This window comes from Serinus canaria, chromosome 19 (assembly GCF_022539315.1).
Source record: "Serinus canaria isolate serCan28SL12 chromosome 19, serCan2020, whole genome shotgun sequence".
Classification (NCBI taxonomy): domain Eukaryota; kingdom Metazoa; phylum Chordata; class Aves; order Passeriformes; family Fringillidae; genus Serinus; species Serinus canaria.
In genome coordinates, this window is record NC_066332.1 from 10,685,481 (window position 1) to 10,700,175 (window position 14,695).

At 57.0% G+C, this 14,695-nt stretch overlaps 1 protein-coding gene across 7 annotated transcripts in view; it reads left to right on the forward strand.

Moving 5' to 3' along the window:
- Positions 1–11,175: 11,175 nt before the first annotated feature.
- Positions 11,176–14,695, forward strand: part of TSPOAP1 (TSPO associated protein 1) — a 67,157-nt gene continuing 63,637 nt past the window's right edge. For all 7 annotated transcript variants that reach the window (XR_007779137.1, XM_018919264.3, XM_018919269.3 and 4 more), the window contains exon 1: positions 11,176–11,469. Coding sequence is in view for 6 of the 7 variants with exons in the window: in XM_018919264.3 (XP_018774809.3) it covers positions 11,191–11,469 (279 nt within the window). In the remaining variant the exon portion in view is untranslated. The remainder of the gene's footprint in view (positions 11,470–14,695) is intronic.

A 14,695-nucleotide genomic window follows, 5' to 3' on the forward strand; every position in this document is an offset into this window, starting at 1 on the left:
ACTCTGGCTCCTTTGGGGCCTGGCCAGGAGATGCTGCAGCTTGGCTGTGCATCCTGTGGTTCACCTGGCCACTTTCCTGCTGGCCCCAGGGCAGTGGAGGTGGCTCAGGGAGGGTTTGGGTGAGACCCCCCTGTTCCTCCTTCTCATCCTCCTCCTCCTGTTCCTCCTTCTCCTCTTCCTCTTCCTTCACAAGGTGCCATTGGATGGAGCTGTGGGGTGCTGGATGGTTGCAGCCATAGAGTGCTGGATGGATGCAGCCATGGGGTGCTGGATGGATGGGAATCACATGAGTGTGGCGGGGCAGCTCCCTGTCCCCACCACCGAGCAGGGTTCACAGGCCAGGCTGAGGTGCCGGCAGGAGCTCAGCTCATCTCCCAGCCCTGGGCTGAGGGCAGCACTTCCCCTGCCGGCAGCGAGCGCCGCAACCGCAGGCGAGGAGGGGAAGTTGCTGCAAGGCCGATAAGAAATATCAGCGCTTTCACAGCGCCTGGGCTGCACAGCCTGACAAGGGCCCTTCCCCCTGCTGAGCACTGGGCCTGGCGGCGCCGCTGCCCCAGCCTCGGGCTCCTGCCCCCCTGCGCTCCCCGATACTGGGAGAGTTACTGGAAAAGGAACAGCCCTGCAGGCTCGGGGACCTCGGTGCTGCAGGGTGGCAATGAGGCACCCATGGTGCTCCGTGCACAGGAAATTTTGGGCTGCATGGCGGTGTCTGAGCTGCATCCGGGTGCCCTAGACGAGGGGAGGGGAAGGCAGAGTGAGGGAGTGGTGCCTTGGGGGGGGGGGGTCATGGTTTGTCTTAGGGAGCTGCACCCCAGGGTCCATCAGCAAGCCCCTAGGAGACGCTGAGCAGGTGGGCAGAGTGTGGAGAGGGGCCTTGGGAAAGCTGGGGACCAGATATTCTCATGAGGCTCCCAGGGGAGGAAACACAGCTGTTTCAGCCTCCCCCAGCCCCAAAAAGCTCCTGGGGCTCCTTCAGACAGACATGAGTGGAGCAGGACCAAATAATGCAGAGCCAAGGGCTGGAGTAGGAATTCCCACAGCCTTGTTTGCCAGCCAGTAAAATTAACCAATGGCTGGGGAATGTGGTAAGTTCATCATCAGCTGGAGACTTTCAGAGACCTCGTCAGAGCCCAAGGAACCAGATCTACTGATTTCTTCCTTTCTGAGACCCGAGAAGGCAGAAGGAAACCAGGCCAGGACCCAAAATGTCATATCCCCCATCTCTGCTGAGCTGGGGAAAGAGGAAGCGTTGCCACCCCCCACTTCTCTGCTGGGAAATTGCCTGTGGCCCCTCTGCATGGCCCCTCAGCAGCACAGGCAGGTGCTGGGCAGGGCTCTGCTTGCTAGGGACCCCATTTTGGGGAGGCACAGCTTCCTCCCTGCTCTCATCCTGCACATCCCCAACTGTGCTTCACTCTCCCCTGACATTTTTCCCTTAGGTGCAGTCTCCTCCAGCTGCCTCTGTTCAGAAATATTTTCATCTTGCTTTGCCCCATGGTCAGCCTCAAACTTGGATTTCTTCACTGGGCCCAACTTCTCACCCTGTCCCTTCATCCCAGCCTGCAGTATTTATCAGGGACCAGTTTGTCATCAGCCAGAAGCATGGCCTTGACCCTGGGTCGCAGGGGGAAAGTCCGTCAGCAGCACCTTTGGGGCCAAATCTCTCTCTGCTTGCCCCCCCAAAAGGCTCCTCTCTCTGCTGGGAAATCCACAGTAAGAGTGTGGTTGCCCATTCCCTGTGCAGTTTTCACCCCTTGTGATGGCACCCACCCCACTGCTGGGGAGTGCGCCATGGCATTGAGGTGGCTGATGGCACTGGGGGATGTCTCCAGGATGGTCTCTGGGTTGGCAACAATCTGCTCTCAGGCACAGGGTGGGATTGTTTTGGTGTCCTGTGCAGGGCGAGGAGCTAGATTTGATGATCTTTGTGGATCCCTTCCAAAAGAGCATATTCTGTGGTTCACACCCAAAATTATATTTAAATGTTTCAGGTCCCCAGGAGGGTCAGTCTGGGAGGCACCTGAAGTCATCTGGCATCAGGAGGCCACCCCATGGACCCAGCCTGCACGTGGTGGCCTCTGCCATGGATGAATGTCTGCCTACAACAGGCCCCTGGTAAGGCAGCAAGATGCTCCTGGGCTCAGAGCTGCCAAAAGGGTCCTGGGAGACATCACCAACAGCACTTAAATTCCTTGCTGAATTTCTCTCCAGCACAGGGAACACAGTGTCCTCCCCAGACCCGTGACCATAAGGGATGGAGACAGGCACAGGGCCAAGGAAGGGTGGGAGACAGGGCAGCCCTTGGTGGCCCAAGGCACAGGGCTCTGATTGTTTTTTTCCACTGAAACTCCCACCAGCCTTGGTTTGGAAAGGGCTTCCCAATCAATTCCCTCTCTCCTAAAGCCTCCTTTACCTGCTGCCATCAGCACACATGCAGCTCAAGTCAAATCACTCCTGCCTATGCTGCTGCTTGGTTCCTTTTGGCTTTGCTCTTCCCCTGCCTCTTGCAAACCTCACTGTTTTTTAATACATTTCTGTCCAAATTATCAGTGTTGAGAGTGAATTGCATTGGCCTAAAAAGAAGTCTTTGGCAGAGGCACAAGAAAACCAATGCAGGGACAGACATGGCCCCATTTATGGTCACTTTTGGGAATTTAGTTTGTAGGTTTTGATCTCGTTTGGTGTTGGGCTTACCCCGGTGCTGGGATGGGGTGGTGCTAGCTGTGCAAAATCCACCTGCTCTGTGTCCCAGCATCATCCCAGTGCTGTCCCCAGGGCCATTGTGACCTGGATGTGCCAACCTCCAAACCCAGCTTTCAGTTTTCTTCCCGGGGCCTCACATCCCTGTTGGTTGCTGCAGCTGCCTGGGGCCAGAGGAAGTTTGGTGCTGCTGAGCCCTGAGGGGGTGAGAGGTTCCAGGAAGCCGCTTGCACCATGCGTTTCCTAAAGCAAGGTTTAGGAACTGTGACTCGCTGGCATCTATGTCCCCACTGCTTCACCCCAATGAGCAGGCATTCCCTGAGTCCTGCAGCCCCTGCCACGGACTGCTGGACCTTCCATGGGCAGGAACTGCCCCCATGCAGGTCCCACCACTAGCATGGGGTGCGGGGCCACAGCGCAGCCGAGCAGGCATGGGAGGTGGATTCAGTTACTGTCACCCTGTGCAAACCCCTCTTTTTTTTTTTCCACCTTTTTTTTTTTTTTTTTTTTTTTTTGTACAAACATGTTTGTCGCTGTCAGCAGCAAAGCCCACGAGAGCGTAACCGGCTGGTGCTTCCTCACCCGGTGCTGGGCCGGCTGCGGTTGGACTGCGGGGCGGCGCTGGGTGGGACCAGCACCGTTATCTGCTCCGCAGCGACGGCTCTTCCTGTGTGGGGCCACGTGGGCAGGATGGGGTTAAAAGCAGCCCCGCGCCCCACAGGGGCCCATTGCTCCCCAGCCAGCACCCCATGCAGCCCCCCACGACACTGGCAGCGGCACCCAGCACGGGCCACCAACACCTGGCTTGGGCCACCAGCACCTGGCGCTCACCTTCATGCCCGGCGTGGGCCACTGGCACCTGCGCGGGTCACCCACTCCCGGAGTGGGCCATCGGCACCCAGCGAGAGCCGCCCGCACCCGAGCCGATAACGGGGGCCCGGCGAGGCGCCGGGGGAGCGGCACGGGGGGCGCTAGCAGCCGCGGCCCTGGTGCCGCCGCCAGGGGGGCAGGTGGTGCCGGGGGCCGATGACAGGTAAGGGGGGCACAGTACGGTGGCTGGGGAGGAGGTGCCGTGCTGGCAGGCGGGCAGAGGCAGGAAGTGCCCAAAGCAGAAGTGGCATCCAGGGGGTTTTTGGTGGCAGCCAGGACGGGACCGGGTGGACGTGGAGGCTGATGTGGCAGGTGAGGCTCTTGGGGCTGGGTGGTCTCAGTCGTGGGGACCTGCGAGTGACCCCAGAGGGCTGTGGGGGCATCTGAAGGATCTCCGTGTGTCTGGCAGATGGGGCGAGGGGGGGCCCAAGCAGAGCACCAGGACAGTGAGCTCCTGTGACCTCTGGGCAGGGATGGGGCAAAGGGGGACTTCAGTAAAGGATGGGAGAACAAGGAGAGTCCCCATGAGGACATTTCAAGAGGGACCCATTGCCATGGATCTCTGCCACAGGGACAAGGCACTGCAGGGGGTCCCCGCCGCCGTGGCTCGCCGCCACGGGGTAAAGGAGCCCTCTGTGGCGAGGATGCCATTTAGGTGGGGTCCCCTCTTGGGGACATGGCATGGTGGGCCCTCTGTGATGCAGATGGGATTTGAGGGACAGGGATGGAGTTTGAGGTGGGATCTCACCCTTGGGGTCCAGACATGGGGGGGGTCCTCTGAGACTGGGGTGGGGTCTGAAGGGCAGCAATGGAGCTCAAGGTGGAATCTCCCTTATGGGGACAAGGCAAGAGGATCCTCTGGGAATGCGATGGGAGGTGGACGTGTCCCCATGGGGTCAAAGCAAATGCACCCTCTGTGCCTAGGATGAGGTTTGAGAGGGGGTGATGGGGTTTGCAATGTGGACCAGGCATTAAAAGCAGGGACAGGGCATTTTGGTTCTCTGTGACCAAGATGGGGTCTGATGTGGGGTCCTTCCTTTGGGAATGAGTCAAAACTGTCCCCTATGACCAGAAGGAGATATTAAGTGGCTTCCCTGCCTTGGGGAAAAAGTTAGGGCGTCCCCTGTACCCAGGACAGGGCTTGAGGTGGGACTGTGGGGTATGAGGTAGGGTCTCACTCATGGATAAAAGGTGAGGATGTTCCATGTGCTCAGGATGGGGTTTTTGGGGGGGACAAGGGAGGGAAAGGCAGGATCTCCCCCCAGGATAAGGATGTCCCCCATGCTTGGCATGGCTCCCAGAAGGTGACACTGCCGTAGGCTCTCTGTCCCAGGGCCAGAGCAGACCTGCCACTCATGTCTGTGGCCACACCAAGGCCAGAGGTGCCCCGTGGCGGGGCCACGTGGGGTGTGGCAGTGGCCCCATGTGGGGGAAGGAACTCCACGCCGGAGGAGAGCGGCCGCCGACAGCGACTGAGAGACAGTGCAGTCACCCATAAAGTAGAAAGCACTACTAAACAGCACTGCAGGGTGTAGTGTTTCCTACTTTATGGATGAGTGTACTGTGGGCTACGGAGAAGAGAGCACGGAGCAGCGCCAGACCCACGAGCCCGTCGAGAGCCACTGTGGGCCAAGAGAACTGACGGGCCCTGCCTGGCTTACAGCACCCACCCAGAGCTCCACCACCCTCCTGGGGGTGCTCTGCTTGTCCCCACTTGTCTCCCTGGCACATGGGATGGCCACGTGGGTGGGAGAGGCCAACGCAGTGTCCCATGAATGCCACTGAAAGGACCCATCCCATTGGCATGAGCCTCGCACTGATAGGCCAGGTAGGCAGCAAAGGCTCCCATGCACATTTTTTTCCCCCCATCTTCATTTTCCATGTGGAGAAGTCCTGGGAAGACCTGGGCAGTGGCAGCCATATGGAGCGTCGGAGGCAAAGTGGGGTTCCTGGTGATTGCTGGGTTCAGCAAGGTGAAGGACTGCTAAATAAAACTCTTTTGGTATTGACTTGTGGATTATTTTATGCAATTCCTGAGAACTGGGGAAGAGCTCTTTGCTGTGCCCAGGGCCACGTGCAGTGGGGTCATTCCAGATATAGAGCTTTGGGGACCCTGGGGGACACCACGGCTGGGGGTGGTAGCTGGCAAATCTCAGCCCATTGGCACAGGATTGTCTCCTTCAGTCCCTTGAGGGTTACCAGCAAAGCTGCTGTGTCCAATAGCAGCCTGGGCCATGGTCACAAGGTCATGTGAAGCCAAAAAATCCTTCTACAATCCCAGTCTCCCTCCATCCACACACCCTGGCCTATGTTTCCTGGGGGTCTAAAACCAACCCAGCTTCCACAGAGGAAGTTTGGTCCTTGTTCCGAAATGTCAGCTCCCAATACCCCTTCAAGCATTGTCCCTTTGTTTTTGACTCCCCATGTCCTGCCTGTGGAAGAGAGCATCTAAAAATAGGAAAAAAATATAAAAAATACTTTTTTTTTTACCCAAGTGCCAGTGGAAAGTTTTTACATTTTGTTAAACTACTTGTCTCAGGATCCTTTGGGGGGGTTTACTGAGTTTGTTGTATTTTTCTTTCACTGAGCTGTCCAGAAATGACTGGGGTGTTTTACTTCTTGCTGTCCCAGCTTTCCCATGTTCCTGGCTTTGTGGCTGTTCAAAGGGGATGTGGAAGGAAAAAAAAATCAAATCAAAACTGTCGTCATGGTCACAAGGAGACAAGTTTTTAAACAGTAAAAATGAAAAAGGGCTAAAAAAAACCCCAGGCACCCCAGGCAGCCACTGTGGACTACCCTGAACAGCTTTTGGTTTGTGAGCACTGGGAGGGAAAAGCAAATTCACATTTTAAATTTTCAAAAAGCTTTGAAAATTTATCTCCTAATAATGTGCATTCAAGTATTAGAAAGGATAAATATCCAATCTTCATGCCCAAGATCTATTGTGGTTACAGATACTACTCAGTGGTCACTGCTAGGAGAGACAATTGGAAAGGTGGTTCTTGCTGAGAGCAGCAAAACAGAAACTGCTACTTTTTTTCCTGTTTTTTTTTTTAATAAAACCCTCAATTTTTTGGAGGATGCCTCAATCCTGAAGGCATTTTAGCAGGTTACTGCAAGGAAATGTGTCCTGTCCCTGTTGGAGTGAGCTCCCAGTGTCCACAGGACCTCGCTGTGTTCATCTGTTCCCTGGCTGATGCCACACAGGCTGACCCAGAAATGCCCCAAGCAGGTCAGGGTTTGGGGCTGAGACCCCTCTTGGGGCAGTGTGGGGTGCGGGGTGTCCATCCCAGAGCTCTCAGGATGGCTCTGGAAGGGCTATAGGAACTGACAGAGCCCAGCCAGGCTCTTGCCAGGCTCTCCCACATAGCCCTAGTGCCTGAACTGGTGTTGCCACACCATGCTGCAGATACCAGGGCTGGGGCTCACTGTGACCCCTGGCAGGACTGACCCAGCACATTACTTTTCTAGTAAAATCTTTCTACTTTTAACAGGTGTTCGATCCCAGTGCTGCTCCAGAGTGTGGAGCCATTCCCTGCCAGTGTCCATGTGCTGCTGGGGATGGCAGGATCAGGGGGAATGTGGCCATGTGCATTTCCTCCTTGGAGCTGCTCCAGGACACATCAGACCTCAGGCTCAGGAAGTGGGAATGGGAGCTGGAGGGCTCTGCTGGCAGAGGAGGTGCCCACTTGTGTCACTGCACATCCCTGCAGCCACCAGCATGGCTCATGAACAGAGACAGGAGGGATCATGTGCTGGAGCCAATCCCAGGTTACTGCTAGAAAGAGGGTGGGAATGGGTTGGCACCTGCCAATCACCTCAGCCTGGAGGTGCCCCTGAGTGCTGACACACGTCACTGTGTGGATGCCATGGGACAGGGAGAGAGAAATGGCAAGCATTTCTCACAGCAGCTTGTGAGGAATTTTAGGGAGCTGGAAAGATGTGATAACCTGTTGACTATAAACAATTTGCAGGTGCTGTTTCTCTACCTTGTTTTTCTGTTCCTCTCAAGGACAGTGCGTGAGAGAGATATTTCTGTTAGTCAGCTGATAGAATAGAATCTATCATACCACTCTGTCTTGGATGGGCTTTTGTAAGTAAAGCTCTGTTGGGTCTGGTCTCCTCAGCAGGCCCTGGATCATCACTGTAAGAATCTTGTCTCCAGCCACATGTGCTGGCTGGAGCCCAGACCAGCCAGTTTGTCTCTGGCCCTGCACCTGGCTGGATGAACCTTTGCTGGAGCCTTATCTGTAGCCCCAGCTCTGTTTCCTCCTGATCCTGGCTGGGGTCCCTGTCCTGGTTCATCTGATCTTCTTTGGGGCTGTCCAGGGATCCCATTACCACTGTCCTACTCAGAAGCTCTGGGATGGCCCCCTGGGGTTTGAGGATGCTGTGTGTTCTGGATCACACTTGGGTTCCCATTTGCTGCTCACTATGGAGCAGCCCTATCCTCGCTGCTCTCTGATGGACAGCACAGCAAGCACCATGCACTGGATCCCTGTCCCTGCATGACCAGGCACAGACCCGGCTCCCTGAAGACCTTTGGAGAGCAATGGGAGCTGCTGGAGGGCTCTCCTGGGATCCTTTGTCATCTCCCCACATTTGAGCTGTTGATCTTGAGCTCTCCAGTGTCACTGTTGCTCTTAATTTTCTCTATATCATCACCTCCTTTCCCTGAGCCTGTGGTTTCCCCTGTCCTGGGGAGTTTCAAGGATCTTTCTGGGTCTCCTCTGCAGGGAGCACAGCCCCACAGCAGATCCCTGGGTAATTTGGAGGATCAAGGGGACCTGGGGCACCCCATCCCCGTAGCCCTCATGAGAACTTTGTGACTCAGAGCTCAGGGACCTCATAACCCACTGAGTCTTCAATAGCCCAGATAAATTTTCCCTCTAACCTTTTTAAGTAGACTTAATAAGACTTTAGGCACTTATCCAGCTGTAGGCTGGCCAAGATGTAAAAGATCATCTCCAGCTTCCCAAGCTCAGGGCCTCAGGAGATATCCTCTCCCCAGGAAAGGTGTGGGGTTAGGGTTAGGACACCCCATCCTTCACCTAACCTAACTGGGGCTTTCACTGAAGGCTGTGGGTGGATCCAGACTTGGGCCTGGGGGATCCCTGGTCCCTCTTTCTCCAGGGCAGCAGGCCCCAGCAGTGCCATGGAGCCAAGTGGGTCCAGCACAGACCAGTGGGACAAGGTCTGTGCCAGGATTCTTGGGGGTCAGTGGTAGCAGCATGTTCCAGATGAGCCAAGCAGAGCCTGTGAGCAGCACAGGGCAGTGGAAGCACAAAGCAAGTGGGGGTTCTGAGAAGGCTGACAACCACAGGAGATCTTATCAGGGTGCATTTCTCCTCCCAGTGCTGCTGCCTCCGCCTAAGGAAACCTGCTTGTTCTGTCTCACTGGGGAGCTGAGCAGAACCTGGGTGTTCTTCCACACTGGTTCAGCACCTGCAGAGCTTGCCTGGTACCTTGCCAGGGGAAGTAGCCATGGGCAGGAACTGAGGGGATCTGAGTGGTGGAAGATGGTGAGATCTACCCTGACCTTTTCCTGCAGCAATAGGAGCCACATAAGCTGGTGGTTTCAGGGTACATGAGTACCAGAAGACACAGGAAGGTGGGATCAGTTTTCTGGAATCTTCCCTTTGGTCTGTTTGCTGCATTATCTGCTCATTACAAGCTTGGGGCTTCCCTCCACCATACACAAACACCCCTTAGGAATGGGCTCGGAGATACGGGATTCAGGTGGGTTGGCAGAGTCCTCCACACTGTGAGAGGTGCCTTGTAGCCACCATCACACCCAGATGTGAGAGAGACTCTGCCAGACCCAGTGATAACTCCCTACACACAGGACCCATCCAAGTAGGTCTTACACCCATGGCAGTCAGCAGTGAACTTACTGTCTTGATGGTGCCTTGCCTGTGCTGCCTGGGCTCAGGCAGATGTGACACACCACTGATGGCATTGGGTTCAAGAGGTGACACATCTGCCCATCTGGATGGGCTGGAGAAGCTGCTCAAAGGAGGCACCTACAAAGCGATGTCTGACAGGGGCACTGAAGACCCCCCACTGTATCTCTTCTGGAGAAGGTGGCCCTGGGCAGGTTCTCCTGGTGGGTCCATGGCCACAAAGGGAGCAGCACGTGTGAGATGCCAAATGTCCCCTCACACCGCAGCAGGGAAGCACCAGCAGTGGTACTGGGAGTGGGACTTGTGTGTGGGACTATTACCACACACAAAGACTTGGGGAGGCAGGACCTGTCCCACCTGCTCAGGGTTTCAATCCCTCTTGGGTTTTGGGATCAGCAAACCTTGCTCTGCAGTGGGTCAAGCATTGAGTGGGGCTGGGGAGCAGGGCCAGAGAGATGTCCCCCAGGGTGGCCCAGTGGTTTTCCCCTGAGCATCACTAACACTGTGCAGCCCGATATATGATGTGATCTTCATCAAAGACACAGCACGGCAGAGGAGGCAAGGAGAGACTGATCACACGCATGCCTGCTCCGTGTGCTCCGGGATGGCAGTGCCCGCTTGGCTGTGGCGTTATGCTGCAAACTCCTGTCACCAAGGATCATATCAACCACCCTCTCCCTGCCTTCCCGCACCACTGCTCTGCCACTTGTCCCGGACGTGCTGCAGGCGGGGGCCAGCCCTTTTCAAAAGAGGGTTGTTTCCAGCACGGTGTGTCTGGGAGGTACCGAGGTTTAGCTCACACGGAAGAAAGGTGTGCAAGCATGCCTGGGAAAGAACCTGGCATCCTTGGCAGAGCTGACGGCATCTCTAGGGCAAAGTTGGGCATCAGCCGGGGGCAGAGGTGGATATCCCTGCAGCAGATCAGGCATCCTGGGGCAGAGCTGGGCGTTCTCGAGGCAGAGATGGGCATCCCCGGGGCAGAACGGGGCATCCTGGGGTGGAGCTGAACATCCCCGGGACAGAGTTGAGGATCCCTGGGGCACAGTTAGGTATCTTGGGGCCAGAGTCGGGTATCCAGGGCCAGAACTGAGCAGCCCTGGGGCAGAGCCGAGCAGGGGCTCTGGCCATTGCTGTTCCCAAACCCCCATCCCGGTGGCGTGTGGGTCTCCGAGGCTAACCAGCCCCGGTGCGGGGGGGATGCTTTGCAGGGGGATGCGGCTCAACGCGGCTGCCCCCCCGCCGCCGCCTCATCAATAGGCACCAGACCCCGCTCCCGCAGCGTTGCCGTGGAAACGGGCGGAGCCGCCGCCATTGGCGGCCCGGGGCGCGGCGCGGCCCCCCCGGGGTGCCCGGCCCGGCTCCGTATTGATGACTCGGCAGCGGCTGCGCCGGGGGCTGCCCGGGGCCGCGGCGACGGGCTGGCAGCTCCCCCGGCCCCTCCGCTACGTCATGGGGCCGGGGGCGGCGGGGGCCTGAGGGCGGCGGGAGCAGCCTCCGCACGGGGAGCCGCGGATCCGGGCGGGGACGGAGCCAGCCCCGGTGCGGGACGGAGCCAGCCCCGGTGCGGGGATGTTGCTGCTGCGGCCGGTCCCGCCACGGAGGAGCGCGGCCCGGGCTGCTCCCGCCGCCGCTCTGATGCCTTCGGCTTTCCCGTGCCGGCTCCCGACGCCCTGGGCAGCCCTGGCCGGTGCGGAGTGAGCCCAGCCCTGCCCCAGCCATGCAAGAGCCGGAGCGCGGCGTGCCCCGCGCGGCCCCGGGGCAGAGCGGTGTCCCCGCCGCCTCCGCCCGCCCGTACCTGGAAACGCGTGAAGGCGCGGGGGGTGACACGGCCGGCTGCCAGCTGTCCCCGGGGTCGGAGCAGGACGGAGCAGCCCAGCCCCAGGAAGAGTCCTCGGGAACCCCCTGCGTCCCTCCGCCGGACGCCCAGCGGCTTCACTCCGCACCGGAGCTCGTCAGGCCGCTGCGAGCGATGGACCGGACAGACAGACCCCCCAGGGTAAGGTGGGGGTCGAGCTGTGTTTGCTCATTATGGGGGAGAGGCGGGAGGATGTCACCACAGTACGAGACGGGAACGGGGAATTGGGAGCGCGGGGCTGCGGCTGAGCCATCCACAAAACCAATCCCGTGGGGCCGGCACCTGCCACAGCCGCTGCCACCCACCCGCGCGAGAGAAAGGAGCCTTTGCTGCCCTTCAGCAAGGATTCCCAGCTTCGTCTGCCCTGGAAGACGCTGGAGCTCGTGCGGGGTCTTGCCTGAGCCCTAAGGGAGCCAGCGCTGGGCAGAGCCCACCTGGAGCAGGCACAGCCCTGCACCAGCCAAGGCTGAGCCATCCTTGCAGCATGTCCCCGTTCCGTCAGCATCAATAGCTCTGCAGATAGTGGCAGGGACATGATTCACTGCCACCCTCTTCCAGAGCATCCCCTCTCCTCTCTGGGGAGCCCTGGAGGGCTTAGGGGCACCTCCACTGCAGAAGGAACCAGCCCCTGCAGGCAGCACCCAGGAACCTCAGGGCAGTGCAATGTCTGGCCCTTGCAGCATCTCCCTAAAAACAGCCCAAAAGGCTTCCTCAGGATCTCACTGCCTTGATCTAGGTCACAGAAGTTCATCGGCTCATCCTGTTTAGGACAGCTTTCCACCCTTTCCCTTGGGGAACATCAGCCATCTTCCTGAGGTCTCCTGGAATCTGGGGAAGCTCTGTGGTGCTTTTAAAATAGGGGAGAAAATGGCTCTTGACCTTTTCTTGTTGAGCGCAGGGGAGAAGAGCTGATCAGTGCTGGTCGGGGTTTAGCAGGGGTGTTTTGAGCAAGGCTGTGCTGTGCTGCTGAGCCCAGCTGGAGAGCAGCCTGGAGCAGCCTGCGGGGAAACGGTGCCCCTGGAAACCCTCCGAGTGAGAACGTGATTTCACTGCAGCCCCGTTTGTTAAGGGTCTGTTCTGAAGGGTTGTTTATTATGATGCTTAGGGAAAGACAACATTGAACCTTGGTTGGAGTCTGACCCCAGCCCTGGCTGTGCCAAAAGCACCGCAGTCAAAATATGGGACAGCAGAATGGGATAGATTTCTGCTCCCACCCCTCTTTTGTATCCCAGGAGTCCAGTCAGTTGTGCCAGACTTACTGTCTTCAGAGAATCCTGGAATGGTTTGGGTTGGAAGGGACCTTACAGGCCATCTCATTCCAGCCCACCTTCCACTAAACCAGCTTGGCACAAGCCCTGCCCAGTGTCCTGGAACACTTTCCTTTGGGAGAGCTGGCTGGCAAGAGAGGGAATGCTCTCTCCTGGTGGGAGCCTGGGTGGGAAGGTTAGGATTGGAAGAAGGGCAGGTGGCTGGTTCAGAGGGGTGTTCATGGGTGCTCCAGCACCTGAACTGCACCTGTGGGATGGGAGCAGTGCACCAGTTCTTGCTGATCCCTGCAGTGGGTCCCCCCTGTTGGTCTCTATGGAGGTGACTGCTGAGCACCTGCCATCCAGTTTGCCTTGGTCCTTGGGCTGCACTGAGTGTTCTCCTGCCATCCTGGAAGCTCCTAGCTGGATGGAAGCCTTCCCATGGCATTCTGGCAGCACCATAGTAGTACCATCAGAGCACCATGTACTGTGGTGGGAGTGGTGGTGCTGGTGGTGCTTTGATGTGCTCTGGTGCCAGACTGATGGTGCTGTGGGACTGGTGTTACTCTGCTGCATCATGGCAGTGCCACAGCGGCACTGTGATGTCATTGGGGTGGTGCTGATGGTACCATGGCAGTACCATCCTTAACACTGATGTTGATATCCAGAAAGATTACCTTTTGTTTTCCTAGAAAAAAAGAATCAAGCAGTTTCTCCTGGAGCCAAGTGTCTTTAGGGATGTGAAAGGCTTCCAGTTCAGCCCCAGGAGGGAGCTCAGCACTGCTGTCCCCATTGCTGGTGCTGCTGGGCTGTGAAGCAACACCCTCCAACCTGAGGACAAGGTGTTGTATTAGAGCTGGGGCCAACTCAGGCTTGCACAGCTCCCTTCCAAAGCTTGGTTGCTCCTGGCCAGGCTTGTACACACCCTGTGTGTTGCGCTGCCAGAGCTGAGCTTCCTTTAGGACATTTGTCCTTGGGATGTCAGAGCTGCACTATGTGAACAGGACAGCTGCCTCCAGGGAGTACTCTCCTGGTGTGGGGAAGAGCCTCCTGAGGGCTCATTGATGACAGAGTTGATTAAAGATGTTGATTTTTTTGATGAAGCTCTTGCTGTGTGTCCCAGCTTCTGGCACCACTGCTCAGACATTCCCTCAGGGGCAGGCTTGGAGAGGCATTAAGACTCTCTGTAGGTCAACTTAATCTTGGCGTCCTTGCCTGCATCTCTCCTAAGAGTAGAGTACAGAGAGCTGTTGCCCTTTTCCCATCTGAGAGCTGGCAGAGGAACCATGGAGTTAGGGAGGTGGGACGAGGGGACACACCTGGAGCCTCCCATCCAGCCTCTGTCCCCAGAAGGCCCCAGAGATGGAAGAGGCTGATTATGTTCTGACCAGGCAAGTGTTGAATATCTCCAGAGGCTGGGATCTCACCAGAGAGATGTTCTCCATAGCCTGGTGGGAATTTTCCTTGTTGAGGTTTGTGCTCACATTTCTCCATCCATTTGTCACATGCCCCTACATCCTGCAAGGCACTGCAGGCTTTCCCAGCTCCTCGGAAGAGCAGTGTGTCTTACCACGGCCCCACTGGATAATGCTGTCTGGGGGGTTGTCATAAGTGTATCCTTCCTCCTGGGCCTTTGGAATTGCTCTGGTCCTGCTTCCCAAAATTTCTGTGTGGACATGAAACATAAGAAATTACCTTGCTGTGAGAATCTCCAAGCACTGCAGGGGTAGGATCCCAATCCAAATAATGAATATCAGAGGAGAAAAATGTTGTCTGTGTAGGAAGAATGGGGTTAAAGTGGCACAGAGACAGTCTGTCTGGAAACTGGAAAGTTCCCAGAATGCTTCCAGATGGATTTTAGAACACTTCCCACAAGAGCTCAGTTGCCTGCATCTCCCAGGGGATGCTGCTCCAGTGGGATCTGCTTTGGCCCTGGAAAATTCAGGGTGGTTTGGGAGTAGGTTGCTGAAGGGAAGGCTCCCTCCCTGTGCCTTACACTGGACAAGGGAAGATGATCAAAGTTGTTCACTTTCTGCATATTCCCTGCATCCTTCCCTTCCAGGATTACTCATCTCCCCAAGCTCCCCAGATCACTCATGGAAGGGATGAGCTCAGCAGCT